Below are 24,297 nucleotides of genomic sequence, written 5' to 3' on the forward strand. Positions count from 1 at the left end.
CCACTGCCGTTATCTCGCGCATGCGCTCTTCAACACGAACTGTCACTGTCACTTTGACAGACATGACACATTTGTTATTGTTCTAAAAACTTGCAAATTCCTTCGAACACAGTTAGCCTTGAAAGAGATTTGTTTACACTTTTCACAGTGACCAGTGGTTGTTCAACTTCTTAGACGCGCATCTAACATTGTCACGGTAAATTTCAATCGCACTAAATTTGAGGTCAATTAACTAAAATCCATTATTTTAGATGCCGATTCTCTACAGTGTTATTTCTCGGGGAAATACTGTCCTAGTTAGATACGCTTCGTGTGCGGGCAATTTTGCTGAAGTTACCGAGCAAATCATTGGAAAGATACCAGAGCATGATGAGAAACTTACTTATTCTCATGGGAATTACCTATTTCATTACATTTCTGAAAATCAGATTATCTATATGTGTATCACTGATGATGTGCGTCGTAAAACTCGACATTCCAATAGTAATTTTGTTTACTTTTAGGAGTTTGAGAGGTCACGGGCGTTTCTATTCCTCAATGAGATCAAAAGAAGATTCAAAACTTCATATGGGGAGCCCTCAAACAGCGCCATTGCATACGCCATGAATTCGGAATTTTCCAGAGTCCTAGCAAACGAAATGAAACATTATTCAGAATCACATGACGTTGATACAATTTCCAGAGTTCATGGAGAATTGGATGAGTTGAAGAATATCATGGTCAAGAATATAGGTAATGACGTCATAAACTTGACCCATTAATTATCTCATTTATCTCAGATAACGTGGCAATGAGAGGGGAAAGACTGGAGCTTTTGGTAAACAAAGCGGAAAATTTGAACAGCGGCGTACGTATCAATCATTTCCTGAGTTTCCCTGACTAAAGATTTTTCATTTTCCAGTCTGTTACCTTCAGGAAAACTAGTCGAAACTTGGCGCGTTCCATGTTCTGGAAAAACGTGAAACTTTATTTTATCATTGGAGGAGTTGTTCTTGTGATTGTTTACTTTATTGTTTGTATGGCTTGTGGAGGACTTCTTTGGCAAAGTTGCCTTGCTAAGAAGTAAACGTTTTAATTCTTAATCGGTCAAAATTTTATCTTATGTACATATAATATTATAGTGTTATTATCATAGTAAAGACACTATTTTGTATGTTAAGTTTACTCATGTTAATTTATAATTTTCTAAGTAGCCAAAGTATTGTTATATAAATAAAGCAATTTGCAAGTGTTTTTTGGTGTTATTCTCCAATACAAAACCTTTAGGAGGCCCAACATGTTGGCAGCACTGTTTAAATAATTTCGTTTTCATGCAGGAACAACAGTCTGAAGTACACGACCTGCTTAGATTACAAAGTTTCCAAAGCCTGCTTAGATTAGTCAGTCTCCAAATCCGGCTTCAATTTAGACAGATCAAGGCCTACTTAGATTAGACAGTATCCAAAGCTTGTTTAGATTAGACAGTCCAAAGCTTGCTTATATTAGGCAGTCGCAAGGCCTGTTTACATTAGACAGTCTTCAAAGCCTGCTTAGATTAGACAGTCTTCAAAGCCTACTTATATTAGACAGTCGCAAGACGATCTATTTAGAATTAAACAGTCTCCAAAGCCTCCTTAGATTAAACACTTCAAAGCTTGCTAGATTAGATTGTCTAAAAAAGCTGCTTAGATTATTAGGCAGTCTCCAAATCTCGATAACAATTAGTTTAGACAGTCCAAGACTTGCTTAGGTATATTAAACAATCGCAAGGCTTGCTTAGATTAGACAGTCTCCAAAGCCTGCTTAGATCGTTTCTAAATATGTATATCAACGATCACATGAATAGAAAGTATGAATTTTTAAAGAAATAAAAAATAAAAACGTACATAATATGTATTATACATACATAAATACATACATCGTATTTTTTATGCTTTTTTTAAAATATTTTGCATAAGAATACATATTAGTCAACAAATTTTGAAAAAAAAATGTACCAAAAAAGTGGAAATCTAAATCTTATTGTAATCTAAAGTAGAATGTTTTTTCGATTTTAAATTACAAACTTCTTGAGAAAAAGAGAGCAATTTTAAGAATTTTTATTTAAAGATCCACCCTTTCTTCGTAACAAAATGGAGAAATCGGATTAAAACCCAAAAAAGAATTTTGCCATTGGCTGGGATTATCTTTATCGTGTGTTTTTTGTTACAAAAATTTTTGACAATTTTTTCTCATCTTTCCTTAATTATTTTAAATTATTTTAGCATCTTTACGATTTCTTAGAATTCTGTAAAATTGCAGAGTATTTTAGATACATTCATTGGCTAGATGTTTCAAACTCTTTATTGGACGAATTTCTAAGCTAATTAAATCATGCACCAAATAGAATTACTTTATTGAATTTAATTCTTGATTTTTTATATGACATCTAAAATCTTTGACAATTTTTTTTCGTTTTTTTTTTAATTATTTAGAATTGTTTTAGCATCTTTAAGATTCTCTAGAATTCTGAAGATTGCAGAGTTTTTTAGAAGCATTTCAAAGTCTTTTCGAAAAATGTTTTAGGATCCATCGATTTGTTTAGATTAGTTTAGAGACTGTAAAGTCTTTGAGGTCCTTGGAAAGTTTGTAGGGACTTTAAGATCTTCTGGAATTCTGCGAGCTTCATTGAGAGCCTCTAAAATTATTTTAGATTTTTTAAGATTCATTTAGATCGTTAAGAATCCTGAAGATTTCTTTGAAAATTCTGGAAAACTGGAAGCTCGATTGCGATTTTCAAAAAGTAAAACAGTTCCAATACCTGAGGATCCTTTGAGTTTTTTTGAATCCTTTATGAATCGCCCATCCCCAATAAAAACCGCTCCATGAATGAACCCGTTACTACTTTACTAGAATCGCCTTCCATAAATCGTACAAAAGGTGACTCCACTGTGATGCAGCCCCCGATCGATGTCGCACCCTTTCACCTTCCAGCGCGTGGTCTCACCCCGCATCTCCTACCCTCTGGTGGTACACACCCCCTACTCCACGAAGGATGTATAGCTATGTCGTTGACTCCGCTGCAGCTTACACATAAAAGAGAGCCGAGCGTCAGTGGAGTGCGGACGGTGTCGGTGTTGGAAACGTTACGATGTAAGAGCTAAAATGCGTGAAATCTCGCACTGAATCTTATTGCACTTCTTAGAAGGAAGAGACGGATTTTATCGATTAGAAAAGTCTGAGTGATGTGAGTTGGAGTAACAGGATTCGACTGTAGTACCGTTTGGTACTACCAGGTCAAAGAAAAAAAGAAGAATGTTAAAGCGGAAGTGTGTGTTCGTCCGGGAATAATAAATCGATAATTACGATGGATGATAGCTCCCCGGATTTAAGTCTCAAGTTGAGACGGGGGTCCAGTGACTCCAGGGATTCCTTTTATATGGATTTCGATAAAGGAATTGATTCTGATATTGAGGAGATGGCAACTACTTCTGCCGCTGACCTCGGGGACACTACTGCCGATACCACGGCAACCCCCACCGCTCTGGGGCACGGGAAGACTGAGGGAGAAAGGTACGTGATTTAGTGTATCTGTTTACAGAAAATCCCACACTTTCGGATTAAATTGCTTCTTCGATCCGCCAGTTCTTGTTTCACCTTATAAGGACGAAAGAGATGCTAATAACGGAATTTGATATGATTTATAGGCTTGTTTCCTATTAGTTCTACATCTTGGAAATGACAACAATTTGAGCTTTTCTGAGCGGAAAATTATGTTTTTTTAACATGCTATTCGTCGGAATGTATATTTTACAAAAGCTTTCACACCCAAACCCAAATAAGCCAGGGGATAGAAAAACATAATTTATCGCTCCCCGTGCTTCCCATTTGTATCTTCTGGAAAAGAGAGATAACTAAGGAACATGTTGCGGTCCGAAATGCAATGAAAATACTCAGTTTTACCCCAAATCCACGTCGTATTTAGGGGTTGGGCTTGTTAATTAGTTGGAATGGTCAAATCGTGGATTCAGTAAATGAGGGCTGTTAGTACTAAAATTTGCTTTAATTAACTGAAATTGCGCGAAAACACGAAAGCTGTGTTTTCCATCAGAGCATTCGAGAGTTTTAAGACTTGGTGTAGTTAACAAACAGGTTCAAATCCAAATTTCGAAATTGTTTGGGAAAATTTTGGGTCGCTCCACAACAGATTTTTTTTTTTAAATTTGACATATTTGCTCTATAATTTTGCAGTTTAATTGGTGCAGTTGGCAAGCGGGTTCAAAGTAATAACTCCACCAAAATTTACTGTTTTAGCATCACACATTTTGAAATTATAGCGATTATAAGAAAGTTTAGGAAATTTTCGGGTAGTTCTTTAAAAGACATTTTTTAAAATTTGATGTATTTGTTCTACAATTTTGTAAATTAGTACAGTTAATAAATGGGTTCGAAGTAGAAACCCTACCAAATTTTACTCCTCTAGCTTTACAGATTTCAAAATTATAGCGTTTATAAGAAAGTTTTGGAAAATTGTCGACAGCTCTTAAAAAAAAAAAATTAAAAATTGGCTCTATGTGTCCTTATAATTTTGTAAGTTAGTACAGTTAATATACGGGTTCAAAGTAGTAACCTTACCAAATTTGACTCCTCTAGCGTCACACATTTCAAAATTATAGCGATTATAAAAAGGTTTTGGAAATTTTTGGATCGTTTTTTAAAAGAAAATTTGTAAAATTGAACGCATTTATGCTATAATTTTATAAGTTGGTATAGTTAATAAACGGGTTCAAAGAAGTAACCTTACCAAATTTTACTCCTCTAGCAATACATATTTCAAAATTATAGCGATCATAAGAAAGTTTTGAAAATTTTTATTTCGTCCTTCAAAAAAAATTGTAAAATTTTACTTATTTGTCCTATAATTTTGCAAGTTGGTATAGTTAATACACAGGCTTAAAGTAGTAATCTTTCTAAATTTTACTTTTCTAGCATTACACATTTCGAAATTATAGCGTTCAAACGAAAGTTTTGTAAATTTTTAGATAGTCCTTTTAAAAAAAATTCAAATTTGAAGTATTTATCCTATAATTTTGTAAGTTGGTACAGTTAATAAACGGGTTCAAAGAAGTAACGTTACCAAACTTTACTAACGTAAAGTAAAGTAAAGTTTTGGAAATTTTTGGATCGACTTAAAAAAAAAATAAAATTGGACGCCTTTATCCAATAATTTTGTAAGTAGGTACAGTTAATAAACAGGTTCAAAGTAGTAACTTTACCGAATTTTATTTCTGTAGCATGACACATTTTGAAATTATAGCGTTCATAAAAATGTTTTGGAAATCTTTGGATCAACCTTTAAAAGAAAATTTGTAAAATTTGAGGCGTTTTTCCTATAATTTTGTAAGTTGGTGTAGTTAATAAAGAGGTTCAATTGAGTAACCGTACTAAATTTTATTCTTTTAGCTTCACACATTTCGAAATTATAGCGTTTATAAGAAACTTAAAAAAAAATAGAAAATTTTACGTCTTTATTCTATGGTTCTTTAAATTTTATTCTGAAATTATAGCAATAGTACAAAGCTTCTTTTCCAACCGATTTAGTTCTTTTAGCTTATCGCTTATCATTACGGCCCTTTTATAGTCTCTTCTAGCCTTTCCGTTCCCGATAAATAACTCGCTATATTTTATAGTAAATGGCGCAGAACGCCGATAATTCCCGTCATAAACGTGTCACCCGTCACCCTCTGCAGCGACGACCGTTCCCTGACCTATTGATTCCTCTCTTTTGAAAACCAATTGTTTACTTTCATTTCGCAATGAATTTCCCTCGTGAAAACTCGAAAGTAAATCCTTTTTAATAGGATAAACTTTTTCCACCTAAACCAGTTTTAGCAACTTACCCTTTCCGCCCTTTCTGTTCAATGAATTATGTTAAAGTTCGCTGACCCTATAATCGCAACTTGTAGTAACATTTTCCACCCCGACTTTTTCCACTGGAAAGAATATAATTGCATGCTCTGAGAGCTTCCGAACAAAAAGTGGAATTCTTTACACGTGGTCGAGGACTTAAAGCTTCATTATTTGCCACCGCATGTGGGAAACAATTCGCTCACTTTTAATGATTTGATTTAACTCAATGGAATAATTGCCTCATCAGGTTTAGTTACCCTTCAGTTTGTCTAGGGCCGCGATGGAACGACATGGTTAACCCGCACGTCGAAGGCCATTAAAGGTAACAATAGTTTTTATATACAGCAGCTGACAATTTCGGAGAGTTCTTTTTCTTTACTATTTTTAACACGGAAATAATTTGTTGGACACATGTGGCTTGGTCTTCGAGTGCTTTCATTTAAATTTAGGTTCTTCTAAAGAGGAAATTACTACGACATCTGCACGATGGAAGTTTTTTGTTACTTTTAGAGCCTCTGAAACAGATTTGCGACCGAAAAAATTGGAGTTTTTGAAGTTTTGTCATCTAAACCGCTCTTATCTTAATTTATTAAAAAAAAATCAAGGAGCTGAGTTTCTTAAGGCCTGTAACTCTGATAATTTTAATGTTATGGTAATCAAATGTGGGGATGTTACTAATTTAGACTTGATTATTGGCTGCTCCAAATTTTAAAATTATAGAGCGAAATGGACTGATTTTATAGATTTTTTTATATTTTGCTGAATCGAAAATCAAAAAATTTTTTTTAGCGATATAACTTTGACAATTCTGATGCTATGGGTATCAAATTTGGGGAGGTTACCAATTTGGATTTAGTTAGTTTTTGTGCCAAACTTCAAAACTGTAAGTCAAATAAAATAAATTTTGGACTTTTTATTCTGAAGGAGAATCGAAAAAACCAATATTGAAGCTTGTAATTTTGGCAATTTTAACGGTATCGCAATCACATTGGAGGAGGTTTCTTATTTGGACTTACTTATAAACCGTGTCAAATTTCAAAATTATAGAGTAAAAAGGACGGATTTTACAGAATTTTTCATTATTTTATTGAATCGAAAACCGACTTTTTTTTATTAACGGTATAACTTTGACAATTCTGATGCTATGAGTATCAAATTTGCGGAGGTTACTAATTTGGATTTAGTTAGTATTTGTACCAAATTTTAAAATTGTAAGTCAAATAAGATAAATTTTGGACTTTTTATCCTGAAGAAGAATCGAAGAAACAAATACTGTAGCTTGTAACTTTGGCAATTTTAAAGATATCGCAATCAAATTTGGGGAGGTTACTGATTTTGACTTAGTTATAAACTGTGTCAAATTTAAAAATTATACAGCAAAAAGAATTGATTTTGTAGTTTTTTTTTATATTTTGCTTAATCGAAAACCAATTTTTTTTTATTAACTGTGTAACTCGGACAATTTTAATACTATAGTAACCAAACTTGGGGAGGTTACTAATTTGGATTTTTTTATAAACTGTATTAAATTTCAGAATTATAGGGGGAAATGGATTGATTTTATAGTTTTTTATAAATATTTTGTTGAATCGAAAACCGATTTTTTGTATTAACGGTATAACTTTGACCATTCTGATGCTATGGGTATCAAATTTGGGGAGGTTACTAATTTGGACTTAGTTATAAGCTGTACCAAATTTCAAAAATTTTAGAGCAAAAACGACTGATTGTATATATTTTTTTATATTTAGTTGAATCGAAAACATATTTTTTTTATTAACAATGTAACTCTGCCAATTTTAACGTTATAGTAACCAAATTTGGGAAGATTACTAACTTGGACTTGGTTATTAATTGTACCAAATTTCTTAATTTTAAAGCAAAAGCGACAAATTTTTTTGAAATATGTTTCTTTTGGAGAAACGACAACCATTTTTTTTTAACGGTGTAACTCCTACAATTTTAACGCTATGGTAATCAAATTTGAAGAGGTTACTAATTTAGACTTTATCATAAACTGTACTAATTTTCAAAATTGTAAAGTAAAAAAGGCGAATTTTATAGAAATTCTTGTATTTTGTAAAATTAAAAACTGATTTTTTTTAATAGCGGTGTAACTCTAACAATTGTAACACTATAGTAACAAAATTAGGGGAGGTTACTAACTTGGACTTAGTTATTAAGTCTACCTAATTTTAAAATTATAAAGCAGAAAAGACTAATTTTATATATTTTTTTTATATTTTGCTGAATAGAAAACTAATTTTTTTTATTAACGGTGTAACTCTGGCAATTTCAACGCTATGGTAATCAAATTTTAGAAGGTTACTAATTTCGACTTAGTTATAAACTATACCAAATTTCAAAATTATCAAGCAGAAGGGACTGATTTTACAAATTTTTGTTTCTTTAGAAAAGATAAAACTGAGAAAAATATTTATTACTGGTGTAACTCCGTCAATTTTAACGCCAAAGCAATCAAATGTGGGGAAGTTACTAATTTCGAGTTGCATATTAACTCCGTTAAATTGCAAAATTGTAAGTCAAACAACATAAATTGAGGAAATTTTATTCTGAAGATAAACTCTGACAATTGTAACACCACTCAATCATCATTATCTGGGGATTTTTTTCTAGTTTTTTTCTCAAAATTTTGACGTTTTGGAGAAAACAAGATGCAGATTTAGAATCGGCAGTAAAAGGCCAATTAGAGCCGCCACTCATTAAAACTATCCTCGAGTTCTAAAATCGGAAATCTACCGCGTTTTCTTTTATTTGACTTTACAATTAATCGCCAATTGTCTTCTTGGTGCAAATGATCAGCGTTTGTTCTCGCTCGAGAGTGAACGCTTCAATTAAGGGCTTCATCCTTTGTCTCCCCAAACATTACCAGTAACAAATAAGGGATGTTTATCTGTCATTCCAACTGCCACGTTTCCTAAAATAGCACCAACTCAAACTGTTATGTTATTGATTACATTCAATTCAACTCGTGTCATTCCTATCTTTCCCTCATAAATCCCGACTACCATTGGGGCGCAACACGACTTTTCATTAATTGTCATTTTATTTGCAGTTGGCCGACGATCCCTCCCCAAAACATGAGCGGGGGCAGTCGAAGCAGTGCACTTGGGGGTGGTGACCCTCTTCTGCCGTCTCCAGCATCCCCTTCTGCTGTCATAGTATCACCAGAAACGTTGAGTCATCACTCTTCTCCTTCGAAATCCTCTAAACCAACCGCACATGTTCACATAGCCTCGCCCCCGAAGTAACACGAAGACGACGTCGAAATTTTCATAGTCATAAATTATCCCGTTTCAGGATTCTGTCACCTGGCCCCTTAGCCGTCGCTCCATACGGCTACCATCACCAGTTTCCCGTGATGAGACGACTTTCCCGGGCCGAAAAACAGATAGAATGGAGGCAACTGGGGGCGTAAGTTTAATTAGACACGAATTAAGAGATACAGTTCTGTTTACGGGTCATTGTTGGAGTCTTAAACTGATTAGACTCACGAGGGTTGTCTTGAGATATTGATTTTTCCGGTGCGCGGATCTCCCCTTCAAGAGTACGAAAGCGACGTGTTGTTGAGTGTGTCGGCAATAATTTCAATCATCTTTGAATATGCGAGGACACGAACTTGGGGGGGCGATAAAGTTCAGATGTGTTTCTCGGACTGTTTTTTAGCACGGTTCGCATGAGCTATTCGCGTCCATAAAAACGGAAGTGGATTCGCGGAAATGGACCTTTTTATAACACACCACTGGCGACTTTTATGAAATTCTATATATTTTAGTGGTCCAAAAATAAAAAGCGAGGGCCGCGGAAAAATGAGGTCCACCGAAATCCGAGGGCCACCACGTTTCCATCTATAAAATGGACCTTCTTAACACACCACTGGCGATTTTTATCGATAATTAACTCTTGTAAATTCTCGCTACACTAAAAATTTTTGCCTTTTGCTTCATAATTAACCGTTGGATCTTGCTAAAAACTTATTATAGCTTGCGAATACAGCCTTCAAAATTGTCTGTCCAACAGAAATCGTCATTTTGGATCAAATATAAGTGGTTTTTTTTGTATTTTTTTTTGTTTTTTTGCACATTTCTGCTAATTTCTCCATAATTAACCGAAGAATCTTGCTAAAAATCACTATTTAATGTAGTTCAACTTCTTCTCTGCGAATACAGCCTTCAAAACAGTCTGTCGATGTCAGAAATCGTTATTTCGCTTCAAATATGTGATTTTTCAAATTTTTTTTTTCTTTTTATGCTCATTTCTGTCGAGATCTCCATAATTAACTTTTGGATCTTGCTAAAAAAATCTATTTTATGTACGTATTTTGATCTTTACTTTGCGAATACAGCATTTAAAATCGATAGCCGAAATCGTCGTTTTGCTTTAAATATAAGTAATTTTTTGGTTTTAATGCACATTTCTGCCAATTTCTCTATAATTTACCTCTATTTTGCAAATACAGTCTTCAAAACTGCCTGTCTCTAACAGAAATCGTCGTTTTGCTTCAAATATACGTAGTTTTTCAACGAATTTTTTGGTTTTCTTGCACATTTTTTCAGATTTCATCATAATTCACCGTTGGATCTTGCTAAAAACTTTTTATTTAATGTATTTTGTCCTTTAGTTTGCAAATTCAGCTTTCAAAACCGTCTGTCTATAACAGAAACAGTCATGTTGCTTTAAATACAAGTAATTTTTCGATGAGTTTTTTGGTTTTTATCCACATTTCATGCGATTTTTTTATGATTAATTTTATATATTAAAGTGCTTCAAAAATAAAAAACGGGGACCGCGAAAAAATGAGGTTCCATCCATAAAATGAATCTTTTTAACACACCACTGGCGAATTTTATTGATAATAATCTCCTATAAATTCCCCAAGTATTCGCGCATTTTCGCCATACTGAAAAATTTCGCTTTTTCCTTCATAATTAATCGTTGGATCTGTCTATTACAGAAATCGTGAATTTGGTTCAATTATAAGTGATTTTTTGACATTTTTTTTCAGTTTTTCTGCACATTTCTGCCAACTTTTTCATAATTAACCGTTGAATCTCAAAATTTGAATTGAACCATTGACAATTGAATCTCAAAATTTTAGAACATGGAATACAGATTTTAGAAAAATTTATTTTAGGACGAACCAAAAATTTTCTACTTTTTTTTTATTCAAATTCGTATTTTTGTAATTTTTTAACTTATGGCAATTAAATTTGGGGAAGTTACTACTTTTAAAGTCTTTATTAACTGTGCCAAAATGCAAAATTTTAGAACATGGAATTCAGATTTTAGAAAATTGTATTTTAGACCGAACCAAGATTTTTTAACTTTTTTTATTAAAATTTGTATTTTTGTTAGTTTTTATCTTTTGGCAATGAAATTTACGGAGGTTACTATTTTTAAAGTCATAATTAACTGTGCCAAAGTGCAAAATTTTAGAACAATGAATACACATTTTATAAAAATTTATTTTAGGACGAACCAAAAATTTTCTACTTTTTTTATTAAAATTCGTATTTTTGTTAGTTTTTAACTTATGGCAATTATATTGGAGGAGGTTAATACTTTTAAAGTTTTTATTAACTGTGCCAAAGTGCAAAATTTTAAAACATGGAATTCAGATTTTAGAAAATTTCATTTTAGGACGATCAAAAAATTTTCAACTTTTTTTTATTAAAATTTGTATTTTTGTTAGTTTTTAACTTAAGGCAATGAAATTTGGGGAGATTACTACTTTTAAAATCATTATTAACTGTGTCAAAGTGCAAAATTTTAGAACATGGAATACAAATTTTAGAAAATTTTATTTTAAGACGAACCAAAAATTTTCGGCTTTTTTTTTATTAAAATTTGAATTTTTCTTAGTTTTTAACTTATGGCTATAAAATTTTGGGAGATTACTACTTTTAAAGTCATAATTAACTGTGCCAAAGCGCAAAATTTTAGAACATGGAATACAGATTTTAGAAAAATTTATTTTAGGACGAACCAAAAATTTTCTACTTTTTTTTTATTCAAATTCGTATTTTTGTAATTTTTTAACTTATGGCAATTAAATTTGGGGAAGTTATTACTTTTAAAGTCTTTATTAACTGTGCCAAAATGCAAAATTTTGGAACATGGAATTCAGATTTTAGAAAATTTTATTTTAGACCGAACCAAAAATTTTTAACTTTTTTTATTAAAATTTGCATTTTTGTTAGTTTTTAACTTTTGGCATTGAAATTTAGAGAGGTTACTATTTTTAAAGTCATAATTAACTGTGCCAAAGTGCAAAATTTTAGAACATGGAATACAAATTTTATAAAAATTTATTTTAGGACGAACCAAAGATTTTATACTTTTTTATTAAAATTCGTATTTTTGTTAGTTTTTAACTTATGGCAATTAAATTGGAGAAGGTTAATAATTTTAAAGTTTTTATTAACTGTGCCAAAGTGCAAAATTTTAGAACATGGAATTCAGATTTTAGAAAATTTTATTTTAGAACGATCAAAAATTTTCAACTTTTTTTTATTAAAATTTGTATTTTTGTTAGTTTTTAACTTAAGGCAATGAAATTTGGGGAGATTACTACTTTTAAAATCATTATTAACTGTGTCAAAGCGCAAAATTTTAGAACATGGAATACAGATTTTAGAAAATTTTATTTTAGGATGAACCAAATATTTTCTACTTTTTTATTAAAATTAGTATTTTTGTTAGTTTTTAACTTATGGCAATGAAATTTGGGGAGGTTTCTACTTCTAAAGTCTTTATTAACTTTGTCAAAGTGCAAAATTTTAGAACATGGAATACAGATTTTAGAAAATTGTATTTTAGAACGAATAAAAAATTTACAACTTTTTGGTTTTCATACACATTTCTGCCAATTTCTCGATAATTTACCGTTTCATCTTGCTAAAAACTTCCTATATAATGTATTTTTAACTCTATTTTGCAAATACAGTTTTCAAAACTGTCTGTCTGTAACAGAAATCGTCGTTTTGCTTCAAATATACGTAATTTTTCAACAAATTTTTAGTTTTTTGCACATTTTTCCAGATTTCTCCATAATTCACAGTTGGATTTTGCTAAAAACTCACTATTTAATGTAGTTCAACCTCTTCTCTGCGAATACAGGCTTCAAAACCGTCTGTCGATGTCGGAAATCGTCATTTTGCTTCAAATATGTGATTTTTCACATTTTTTATTCTTTTCATGGACATTTTTGTCGATATCTGCATAATTAACCGTTGGATCTTGCTAAAAAATTCTATTTTATGTATTTCGACCTCTACTTTGCAAATACAGCCTTCAAAATCGTCTGTGGATAGCAGAAATCTTTGTTTTGCTTCAAATAAAATTAATTTTTTGATTTTCATGGACATTTTTGCCAATTTCTCCTTAATTTACCGTTCCATCGTGCTAAAAACTTCCTATATAATGTATTTTAGCCACTATTTTGCAAATTCAGTCTTCAAAACTGTCTGTCTATAACAGAAGTCGTCGATTTGCTTTAAATAATACGTAATTTTTCAACAAATTTTTTGTTTTTTTTTGCACATTTTTCCAGAGTGCTCCAAAAATAAAAAACGGGGGCCGCGAAAATATGAGATCCATTGAAATCCGAGGGCCACCACGTTTCCATCCATAAAATGGACCTTTTTAACACACCACTGGCGACTTTTATTGATAATAAACTCCTATAAATTCCCCAAGTTTTCGCGCATTTCTCGCCACACTGAAAATTTCATGCATAAAACAATCTTCCATTTAAAGAGGCGCAACCCTCATATTGCAAGAGACAAGCTTGGAAGGCAATTCCGCCGCTTATTAAAACCGATCCGTTACCTCCACGTTTTTCCTCTGCAGCAATTACGATTTAAATTTCCAGGTTGATTGCTCTATTGCAGGGACGCTTTGGCGACGACTTTGTCAGCGCTGTACGGGAAATTGCTGGTGGTGATGGGAACGGCGTTTCCGATGGCGGAAGTGATTTCAACTTATATTCCTCCGTCGTTCTACGAAGCCTACTATCTTTATCTCTACATCGGCAGTATGTTCTTCCTCCTATACATGTACACAGTGCTGCTCCGAGACAAAAGGAAGAGAAAACGCGAACTCAAAGCCAACAACAGTAAGACAAAGAATGTAAATGATCGGTGTAACCTTTCCTTGCAGAAACTTCCAAAAGCGAGAACGAAGAGAGCATAACGGACGAATCCGATAATGATACAGGGGAAACCAGCGGCGATACTGCCAGCTCTCAGATGTACAATCGACCGCGGAGGGCGTCTTTAGCGGCGGTCACCAAGCAGAACCATTATGGGAGCTTTTATCTCCGCATGGGGGCTGTCGGTAATGATTCAACTCAAACAAGAGGCTAGTTTTCGACGTGCTAAACGTGTCTTTGCAGCTTTTGGAATCGGAAGCATGATTTACTCAGGGCTGGAATTTGGACAATACTTTGAACTTGAAAGGGACACCAAATGCCACAACGTCTTATTGGCGTTGACGCCGGCCACTAGGATGGCGTTTATTTTTATACAAATGTATTTCATCTTTTTGAATAACGAGGTAAGCACCGTGACGCCCTCACTGGCGGTCTCGCGGAAGCTCTTTATTGATTTTCAAGCGCTCTCTGTTGGCTGAGGAATGCAAAGGGCGAGTTTTTTGAACTTCAAGTAAATTTTTGACGATTTCTCTATAATTAACCGTCCATTCTTGCTGAAAACTTACTATTTGATGTATTTCAAGCTCTTCTTTGCGAATTCAGCCTTCAAAATCGTCTGTCGATAGCAAAAATCGTCACTTTCCTTCAAATCTAAGTGATTTTTCCACGATTTTTTTGGTTTACATGCACATTGTTGTCGATTTCTTTATAATTAACATAATAATAAAAATTTTAGAAAATTTTATTTTAAACCAAACCAAAAACTTTTTTTGATTAAAATTCGTATTTTTGTTAGTTTTAAAGTTATGACAATGAAATTTTGGGAGGTTACTACTTCTAAAGCGTTTATTAACTGTGCCAAAGTGCAAAAGTTTAGATCAAGAAATACAGATTTAAGAAAATTTTATTTTAGGACGAACCAAAAATTTTTAACTTTTTTTTATTAAAATTCAAATTTTTGTTAGTTTTTAACTTATGGCAATGAAATTTGGGGAAGTTACTACTTTTCACGTCTTTATTAATTGGGCCAAAGTAAAAAATTTTAGAACATCGAATTCAGATTTAGAAAATTTTATTTTAGGACCAACCAAAAATTTTCAACTTTTTTTTATTAAAATTCGAATTTTTGTTAGTTTTTAACTTATGGCAATGGAATTTGGGGAAGTTACTACTTTTCACGTCTTTATTAATTGGGCCAAAGTGAAAAATTTTAGAACATCGAATTCAGATTTTAGAAAATTTTATTTTAGGACTAACCAAAAATTTTCAACTTTTTTTTATTAAAATTCGTATTTTTGTTAGTTCTTAACTTATAGTAATGAAATTTGAAGAGGTTACTAATTTTAAAGTCTTTATTAACTGTACCAAAATGCAAAATTTTAGAACATGGAATACAGATTTTAGAAAATTTTATTTTAGGACGAACCAAAAATTTTCAACTTTTTTTTATTAAAATTTGTATTTTTGTTAGTTTTTAAGTTATGACAATGAAATTTGAGAAAGTTATTACTTTTAAAGTGTTTATTAACTGTGCCAAAGAGCAAAAGTTTAGAACAGGAAGTACAGATTTTAGAAAATTTTATTATTTTAGGACGAACGAAAAACTTTCTACTTTTTTTTATTAAAATTCGTATTTTTGTTAGTTTTTATTTTATGGCAATAAAATTTGGGGAGGTTTTTACTTTTTAAGTCTTTATTAACTGTGGCTAATGTGCAAAATTTTAGAACATGAAATACAGATTTTAGAAAATTTTATTTTAAGACGAATCAAAAATTTTCAACTATTTTTGATTAAAATTTATATTTTTGTTGGTTTTTAACTTATAGCAGTGAAACTAGGGGAGGTTACTACTTCTAAAGTCATTATTAACTGTGCCAAAGTGCAAAATTTTAAAACATAAAATACAGATTATAGAAAATTTCATTTTAGGGCGAACCAAAAATTTTCAGTTTTTTTTATTAAAATTTGTATCTTTGTTAGTATTCAAGTTATGACAATGAAATTTGGGGAGGTTACTAATTTTAAAGTTTTTATTAACTGTGCCAAAGTGTAAAACTTTAGAACAAAAATAAATATTTTAGAAAATTTGATTTTAAACCGAACCAAAAATTTTCAACTCTTTTTTATTAAAATTCGTATTTTTGTTAGTTTTTAAGTTATGACAATGAAATTTGAGGAAGTTATTACTTTTAAATTGTTTATTAACTGTGCCAAAGCGCAAAAGTTTAGAACAGGAAGTACAGATTTTAGAAAATTTTATTTTAGGACGAACGAAAAACATTCTACTTTTTTTATTAAAATTCGTTTTTTTGTTAGTTTTTAACTTATGGCAATAAAATTTAGGGAGGTTTCTACTTTTAAAGTCTTTATGAACTGAGCCAAAGTGCAAAATTTTAGAACATGAAATTTAAATTTTAGAAAATTTTATTTTAGGACGGACGAAAAACTTTCAACTTTCATGCACTTTTTTCTTGAATTTTTTTATGATTAACCAATTGTTGGATCTTGCCAAAAACTTTCTATGATATGTATTTCGACCTCTATGTTTCGAAAACAGAGTTTAAAATCGTCTGTCGATAGCAAAAATCGTCATTTTGCTTAAAAAAAAAGTGTATCATTGACGATTTTTTGGTTTTCATGCACATTACTCCCAATTTCTACATAATTAACCATTGAATCTTGCTAAAAACTCACCATTTGATGTATTTCAACTTTTTTTTGCGAATGCAGCTTTCAAAACTCTCTGCCTATATCAAAAATCGTCATTTTGCTTCAGGTATAAGTGATCTTTTGACGAGTTTTGTGGATTTTTACCGATTTCTCCAGTAACTGTTAGATTTACTACAAATAGGTTTGAGATGGCCCTTCAAAGGGAGCATTGTATAGGGCGGTTTTGGGGCTCAGTTATTAATTTGAGCAAGGCGACCTTGACGTTTTTTTCCCTTTTTTGCTACAAAAGTGTTTTCGGTGGATAGAGAAAAAAAGCCAGAAAAATATTGTGATTCTCAAATTTTTTGCAGCAAATGCGAGTGTACCGCCACAAAGTCGCTGCCCGATTCGGCCTGATGCACATGATCGGCACGAACCTCTCGGTCTGGCTGAACGTGTTGGTCCAAGAAACGAAGCACGAAATCCTCACGTTCTACAACCCCGAGAACAACTCGCTGCGGATCTCCCATAGAATTCCGTACAAAAGTAACATTTTGGGCCTTCCCGCCGTCCCCATGGACCATCCTCCAGAGGCCCACGGCCATCACATCATCGCCAGAGGTCTCAAAGGCCCACACCACCTGTACGAGTGTCGACGCACGAACATTATCGGTTCGTTGGTGCAGGATGCGTCGCCGTTTCTATTTCCTTGTACAATAGAATACAGTTTGATTTGTGCGGCTATTTTGTACGTAATGTGGAAGAACATATCGAAGTTGCCATTGAGTAGCAACAAGAAGGTTGATCTGTCGGCGTACAAAAGGAGTCCTCATCATTATTCCGTTGATTGTGCTCGCGCGCACAAAGGACTCTTCGTCGGGATTTTGCTCCTCGTGTTAACAATCATATCTTTGATTTTATTCTTCGTGTTGATATCGCGGTCGGAATTCGTCGGTTTGGCTGTCATCGAAGTGAACATTTGCGAGTTGACGTTGTACGGTTTGACCACTCTCGCGGCTGTTTTGGGGATGTGGCAGGTCCGCCAACTTAAATACGACGGCACTAAGAATCTCCAACTAGATAACATCCTTTTGATCGGCGCCCAAACTGGAATGTTCATTTATAGCACGTTCACAATCATCGGTGGCCAATTCACCATACAAAGAAACACTGTTCTGGTGTTGGTCACCGCTCTGGCGTCACTCCTCCAGACCACTTGTCAGACTATTTTTATTCTCGACGCGTCGAGAAGGAGTTGCGTGACCCCAGAGCAGATCCGCCGAAAGCCAGGAAGACAAATTGTTACTTTTCTTTTGGTTACAAACTTGGCGATGTGGGCCATTAATACTCTTGAGAAATCGCGAGCGGAATCGCATCCGATTCAATTACACTTTTACGGGTTGTGGGCTTGGACTATTATCACTCACGTCTCTATGCCCTTGGCGATTTTTTACCGATTTCACTCGACCGTTTGCTTGTGCGAAATTTGGAAACGCGCCTATAAAATCAAACCGACGTACATGTAGCCAGCGGTGGTTGCTTTCGGATCCTTTAAGACTGAATTGGCTGTCGGTGGAGGCAGAATGTTCGTTTGTCCATGTCGTTGTGATGTCGCACTGGAGGAGCAAGCGAAGTACTAGATAAAACACGTTTTTCGGACTAGTTCGATAAAGTGGCTATTAAAATATCACTGGGGCAGAGAGGAAAACACAGTTTTAGCGACGCTTAAAGCCTCTCAAACTTTTTTATACGAGACCGAAAAAGTACACCAACGTTCAAAAGTCTTGCACCTTCTCCATTTTAAACAAAACTGGAAATTACATGCTTTTCAATTAGTCAGCTTTTTTTTTATCTTAAATTAGATAAAAATTTCTAGACATAAACTTCACTAACACAAAAAATCAAATATTTTTAATTTTTTGTTTTAAATTCGTATCTTTGGTAGTTTTTTTAGTTATGAGAACAAAACTTGGGGAAGCTCCTACTTCTAAAGTGTTTATTAACTGTGCCAAAGTGCAGAATTTTGGAACAAGAAATACAGATTTTAGAAAATTTTATTTTTGGACGAACCAAAAATTTTCAGCTTTTTGTTAATAAAATTTGTATTTTTGTTCGTTTTTAAGTTATGACAATTATACTTGGGGAGGTTACTACTTCTAAAGTTTTTAATAACTGTGCCAAAGTGCAAAATTTTGAATCAAGAAATAGAGTTTTTAGATTTTTTTTTTAGGACGATCCAAAAACCTTCAACTTTTTATTAATAAAGTTCGTATTTTTGTTGGCTTTTAAGTTATGACAATGAAATTTGGGAAGGTTACTAATTCTAAAGTCTTCATTAACTGTGTCAAAGTGCAAAATTTTAGAACAAGAAAAACAGATTTTAGAAAATTTTATTTTTGGACGAACCAAAAATTTTCAGCTTTCTTTATAAAAATTCGCATTTTTGTTAGTTTTTAAGTTATGACAATGAAATTTGGGGAGGTTACTACCTTTAAAGTCTTTATTAACTGTACCAAAGTCCAGAATTTTAGAACAAGAAATAAAGATTTTAGAAAATTTTATTTTAGGACGAACTAAAAACCTTCAACTTTTTATTAATAAAATTTGTATTTTTGTTGGTTCTCAAGTCATGACAATGAAATTTTGGAAGGTTACTAATTCTAAAGTTTTTATTGACTGTGTCAAAATGCAACATTTTAGAACAAGAAATACAGATTTTAGAAAATTTTATTTTTGGACGAACCAAAAATGTTTAGCTTTTTATTAATAAAATTCGTATTTTTGTTAGTTTTTAAGTTATGACAATGAAATTTGGGGAGGTTACTATCTTTAAAGTCTTTATTAACAGTGCCAAAGTGCAAAATTTTAGAACATGGAATACAGATTTTAGAAAATTTTATTTTGGGACGAATCAAAAACTTTTAACTTTTTTATATTAAAACTCGTATCTTTGTTATTTTTTAGCTTATGGCAATGAAATTTGGGGAAGTTACTACTTTTAAAGTGTTTATTAAGTGTACCAAAGTGCATAATTTTAGAACAAAAACTACAAATTTGAGAAAATTTTATTTTAGGGCGAACCAAAAACTTTCAACTTTTTATTAGTAAAATTAGTGTATTTGTCAGTTTTTAAGTTATCACAACGAAATTTGAGTAGGTTACTACTTTTAAAGTGTTAATTACCTGTGGCAAATTGCAAAATTTTGGAACAAATAGAAATTTTAGAAAATTTTCTTTTAAGAAGAACCAAAAACTTTCTACTTTTTATTATTAAAATTCGTATTTTTGTTAGTTTTTAAGTTATGACAATGAAATTTGAGTGAGTTACTATTTCTAAAGTCTTCATTGACTGTGCCAAAGTGCAAAATTTTAGAACTCAAAATACAGATTTTATAAAATTATTAAAGTTATAATTATGCTCAGATTAAAATTTTAATATTTATCATCGTTTTAATAAAAGGGTGCAAGATTTTTAAACGTTAGTGTAGTTGTTAAATTACTACTGAGACAGAGAGGAGAGTACAGTACTAACAAAGCTTAAATTGTCTCTTTTTTCGTACTAGTCAGATAAAGTAGTTATTAAAGTACTACTGAGACAAAACGAAAATTCTTGATCGTAATTATGGTTAAAAAGAATTTTCATAGAAGCACTAGCGAATCTCAAATTCTTTCGATTTTTTTCAAACTTTTGTTTGGACTAGTCCGATAAAGTAGCTGTTACGGTACTCCTGAAGCAAGGAAAACCTAAACCAGTGCGACTTTTGGCGACGCAAATCTTATCTAGTTTCAAGTAACGTGTAAGTTGTCTTTAATTAAATCTTGTATTTTATGACAGTGTATTAAGAGTGTATATTACATAACTTTGTAGTTGCAAGACTTCAGGGAAATTGGATATGCGAAATCCACTACTGCATATTTTCACGGATTTTTTGCTACATATCCCCCAAGCGATCTATTCTAACCTAAGTAGTCATATTATCCTCCTCGTCACTTAAATGTAATTTTTGATTGGTTACTAAGACTGTCCGGATGTAATGTTCAGTTTTTCGGCCTGGGAGAGTTTTCTCCGCCGCCTAATGTAACAATGATGAGTTGCCATAAATCATATTAATGGCTCAAAGGAAATAGTTTAGTGTGTTCGATACAAAGGAAAGCTGAAACGGAACGTAATAGCCAAGTTAGTAGTCTAGAAACAGTTTGATCAATTCGAACAGGGTGAATAAATTCATAACAATAATTTTGTGGAACATGAAATCGTATTTTCATATTAGTCCTTCATATCATCGCTTTGACCTTTTTACACACAATTTACACACGTTTTTATAAGAATTTACAAGTCCGTCTTCCACAAAGTACAAATTGAAGATCCACAGTCCACTTAGTGTAAGATTCTCACCAATTCCACCAATTTTGCTCAACTGCTTTGATCCTCTCGCTACAACGAGATTTTTGTTAAAACTTTCTGTTGTTGATCTCGTTGATCCTTTGTTATGTACAAATTCGGGGAACAATATTTAGTAGTCTAGATGTTAAAGTGTGTTTACCAAAAATTATTATTGGTGCCAATCAAATGCTTATTATGTTTTGTGCCATATTAATTATAAATTTATTTGAGAATTGTAAATAATTTATTCGTTATGGATTTACAATTTTATTGTATATAGCTATCATTTTATTTATTTATTACATGTTAATTTTAATTGCAAGTTATATACTGAATGTATGGTAATAAAATAAAATATTGCGCAATTTTACAGAGATTTATTTCTTCCGGTACATGACACAATTCTTCTACTCTTTCAATTTCACAAAGTGCTAATAAAATTTGCTGCCTCGACAGCATACAAATGTGTTTGAATCCTAAAAATGTCGCAAAATTGATTTTCTTGATGTTAATTGATGTTTTGGAAAAGGCATGAAGTTCAAGGGTTCAAGGGCGATGTTTAATCATCAGCGTAATAAGAAAATCTGAGGGCTATTTATAGAGAATATACAGAAAATCCGTACAAAAACAAGGAAGAATTTGAAGACAGTGACGAGAATCTATGAGATTAAAAAAAGTAGAAAATTCAAGTTGAGGAGAATAAAAATAAATTTAAAAAAAATGTAGAGAACCCAAAGAAAATTTAATAATTATTTTGCAGTCTAGAAAACTCCTGAGAAAATGTAGAAAATTTAAAGTAAAGTATGTATCAAGGTAAGTCTACAAAAAATCTCTAAAATAAATTTAAAAAATTTATAAAAAAATTGAGAATCCTAGAAAATTTAATAGTTCTACCCAGATTCTGTAGAATTATTTAATTTATTCATTTTTTAATTTCCAATTGATGTTAATTTAAAATAATTTCAGGAAACGTTAATCAATTTGCGAATATCCCAGAGAATAGTTAAAATTAATATTTCAGGTCTCAGATTTAAGTTTCAAAGTTTTTAAAATCCGTCCCTGTCGTTCTAAAATTTTGAAATTTAAAGCAGTTAATTAGCCACTCAAAGGTAGCAAGTTTTTCAAATTTTATTACTCTGGCATTAAAATTGCTAAAATTACAGAGCCGAAAACAAATTATTAATAATCTTTAGCCTTTTTCATCAATAAAAATTTCTAGTCCCCGCCATTAAAAAAATTTGAGATTTAGAACACTCAATTAACCACTCAAAAGTAGCAAGTTCCACAAATTTAATTACGCTCGCATTGAAACTTACAAAATTACAGGGCCGAATGCAAAATATTGTAAATTTTTGGCCCATTCTATAAATAAAATTTTCTAAAATTTGTCCCTGTGGCTCTAAAATTTTGAGATTTAGAACAGTGAATTACCTACTACAAAGTAGCAAGTTCCCTAAATTTTATTACGCTGGCATTAAAACTACTAAAATTATTAGGCAAAATGTAAAATATTGCAAATTTTTGGTCCATTCTATAATTAAAAATTTCTAAAAATCCGTCCCTGTTGTTCTAAAATTATGAAATTTAAAACAGTTAAGTTGCCATTAAAAAGTAGCATGTTCGTCAAATTTTATTACGATGGCATTAAAATTACCAAAATTACAGGGCCAAGTGCAAAATATTGAGAATTTTTTGGCCCATTCTATAAATAAAATTTTTAAAATTTGTCCCTGTCGTTCTAAAATTTTGAGTTTTAGAACAGTGAATTAGACATTTAAAAGTAGCAAGTTCCCCCAAGTGGTATTACTCTGGCATTAAATCAAAATTACTGAGCGAAATGTAAAATATTGGAAATTTTTGGGTCATTTTATAAAATAAAAAATTTTTAAAATCCGTCTCTGTCGTTCTAAAATTTTACAATTTAAAACAGTTAATCAGCTATTAAACAGTAGCAAGTTCGTCAAATTTCATTACGTTGGCATTAAAACTGCAAAAACTACAGGGCTAAATGCGCAATATTAGAAAATTTTGATCTATTTGATCAATAAAAATTTTTAAAATCTGTGTCTGTGGCTCTAAAATTTTGAGATTTAGAGCAGTCAATTATTCACTCAAAAGTAGCAAGTTCCATAAATTTCATTACGTTGGCATTCAAACTACCAAAATTACAGAGCCGAATGCAAAATATTGGAAATTTTTGGTTCATTGTATAAATAAATAAAACAAAATTAAAATTTGTCCCTGTAGCTCTGAAATTTTGAGATTTAAAACACGAAATTAGCCAATTAAAAGTAGCAAGTTCCACAAATTTTATTACGCTGGCATTAAAAGTAAGAAAATTACAGAGCCAAATGCACAATTTGAAAAATTTTGGTCCATTCTATAAATGAAAATTTCTAAAATCTCTCTGTGTGGCTCTAAAATTTTGAGATTTAAAACAGTAAATTAGCCACTCAAAAGTAGCAACTTCCATAAATTTTATTACGCTGGCATTAAAACTACCAAAATTACATAGCCGAATGTAAAATATTGGAAGTTTTTGATCCATTCTAAAAATAAAAATAAATTTTTCTAAAATTCGTAGTTCAAAAAATTTTGAAATTTAGAACAATTAAATTAGCCACTCGTTTCCCAAATTTTATTACGCTGGCATTAAAACTGCCAAAATTGCAGAGTGAAATGTAAAATATTGGAAATTTTTGGCCCATTCTAAAATGAAAATTTCTAAAATTAAATTAAATTAAGAACAGCATTCGACACGAATTTAAAATACTAAAAGATCTAAAGAGATTGAACAATAAATTTAAGAAATCTAAAAAATAAAATAAAAAACATTTAGAAAACCCAAAAATTTTGTATTTTTTCTTGCACATTTTCCGCTCTTTAATTACAACTAACACACGCGTCGTGCTAAAAAAGCCAACATGCGGTCAATACGACCGGAAAGCCAGCAAAATCTTGATGAGCACCCGGAAACCGGCCGCTCGCAGGCAAAGAAACGTCTGCATCATTTAGTACGAGTTGATAGTTTCCGGGTTTTATAGTTCGAACCTCCATATAAAGCTACAAGAGCCACAGAGCCGCTGATACGAAAAACAAAGAACCGGATGCTATTGACGTCCACAATTCAAAAATACTTTTTTGATGCTTGGATAAAAATATCGTCAATAAAATGACACCCATCGAACTACAATAACTCAAGTCATGGAACAACTGTACCGA

The 24,297-nt window shown here is 32.0% G+C and overlaps 2 protein-coding genes across 3 annotated transcripts; both read left to right on the forward strand.

Annotated features, from left to right (window-relative positions):
* The first annotated feature begins 21 nt into the window (after positions 1-21).
* LOC148166354 (vesicle-associated membrane protein 7-like) lies at positions 22-1,231 on the forward strand. The gene is made up of 5 exons (XM_088048693.1): positions 22-196; positions 252-455; positions 504-732; positions 780-847; positions 902-1,231. Exons 2-5 carry the CDS (start codon positions 252-254, stop codon positions 1,064-1,066), a joined length of 666 nt encoding a protein of 221 aa, XP_087904819.1. The 5' UTR covers positions 22-196; the 3' UTR covers positions 1,067-1,231.
* Positions 1,232-3,065: 1,834 nt separating this feature from the next.
* Positions 3,066-21,445, forward strand: LOC148166355 (proton channel OtopLc-like). Of its 2 annotated transcripts, none has more exons than XM_088048973.1 (7): positions 3,066-3,531; positions 8,945-9,136; positions 9,190-9,303; positions 13,782-14,005; positions 14,050-14,226; positions 14,285-14,445; positions 17,063-21,445. In XM_088048973.1, exons 1-7 carry the CDS (start codon positions 3,326-3,328, stop codon positions 18,215-18,217), a joined length of 2,229 nt encoding a protein of 742 aa, XP_087905099.1. In that variant the 5' UTR covers positions 3,066-3,325; the 3' UTR covers positions 18,218-21,445. The 2 variants fall into 2 exon arrangements, with proteins under 2 accessions (XP_087905099.1, XP_087905100.1); XM_088048974.1 differs by lacking the exon at positions 3,066-3,531 and adding an exon at positions 6,137-6,190.
* The last annotated feature ends 2,852 nt before the right edge of the window (positions 21,446-24,297 follow it).

The sequence above is a fragment of the Gnatocerus cornutus genome, unplaced genomic scaffold, assembly GCF_029298725.1.
Source record: "Gnatocerus cornutus isolate USDA-ARS CGAHR unplaced genomic scaffold, icGnaCorn1.1 ctg00000023.1, whole genome shotgun sequence".
NCBI classification, from domain to species: domain Eukaryota; kingdom Metazoa; phylum Arthropoda; class Insecta; order Coleoptera; family Tenebrionidae; genus Gnatocerus; species Gnatocerus cornutus.

Bases quoted from the DNA above. Each gene is read 5' to 3' on its own strand.
- LOC148166354 (XM_088048693.1), top strand. From the start codon at position 252: ATGCCGATTCTCTACAGTGTTATTTCTCGGGGAAATACTGTCCTAGTT. The intron at 456-503 runs GTGCGTCGTAAA...GTTTACTTTTAG, and splicing joins ATATGTGTATCACTGATGAT to GAGTTTGAGAGGTCACGGGC. The intron at 733-779 runs GTAATGACGTCA...CATTTATCTCAG, and splicing joins TATCATGGTCAAGAATATAG to ATAACGTGGCAATGAGAGGG.
- LOC148166355 (XM_088048973.1), top strand. From the start codon at position 3,326: ATGGATGATAGCTCCCCGGATTTAAGTCTCAAGTTGAGACGGGGGTCC. The intron at 14,006-14,049 runs GTAAGACAAAGA...CTTTCCTTGCAG, and splicing joins CGAACTCAAAGCCAACAACA to AAACTTCCAAAAGCGAGAAC. The intron at 14,227-14,284 runs GTAATGATTCAA...GTGTCTTTGCAG, and splicing joins TCTCCGCATGGGGGCTGTCG to CTTTTGGAATCGGAAGCATG.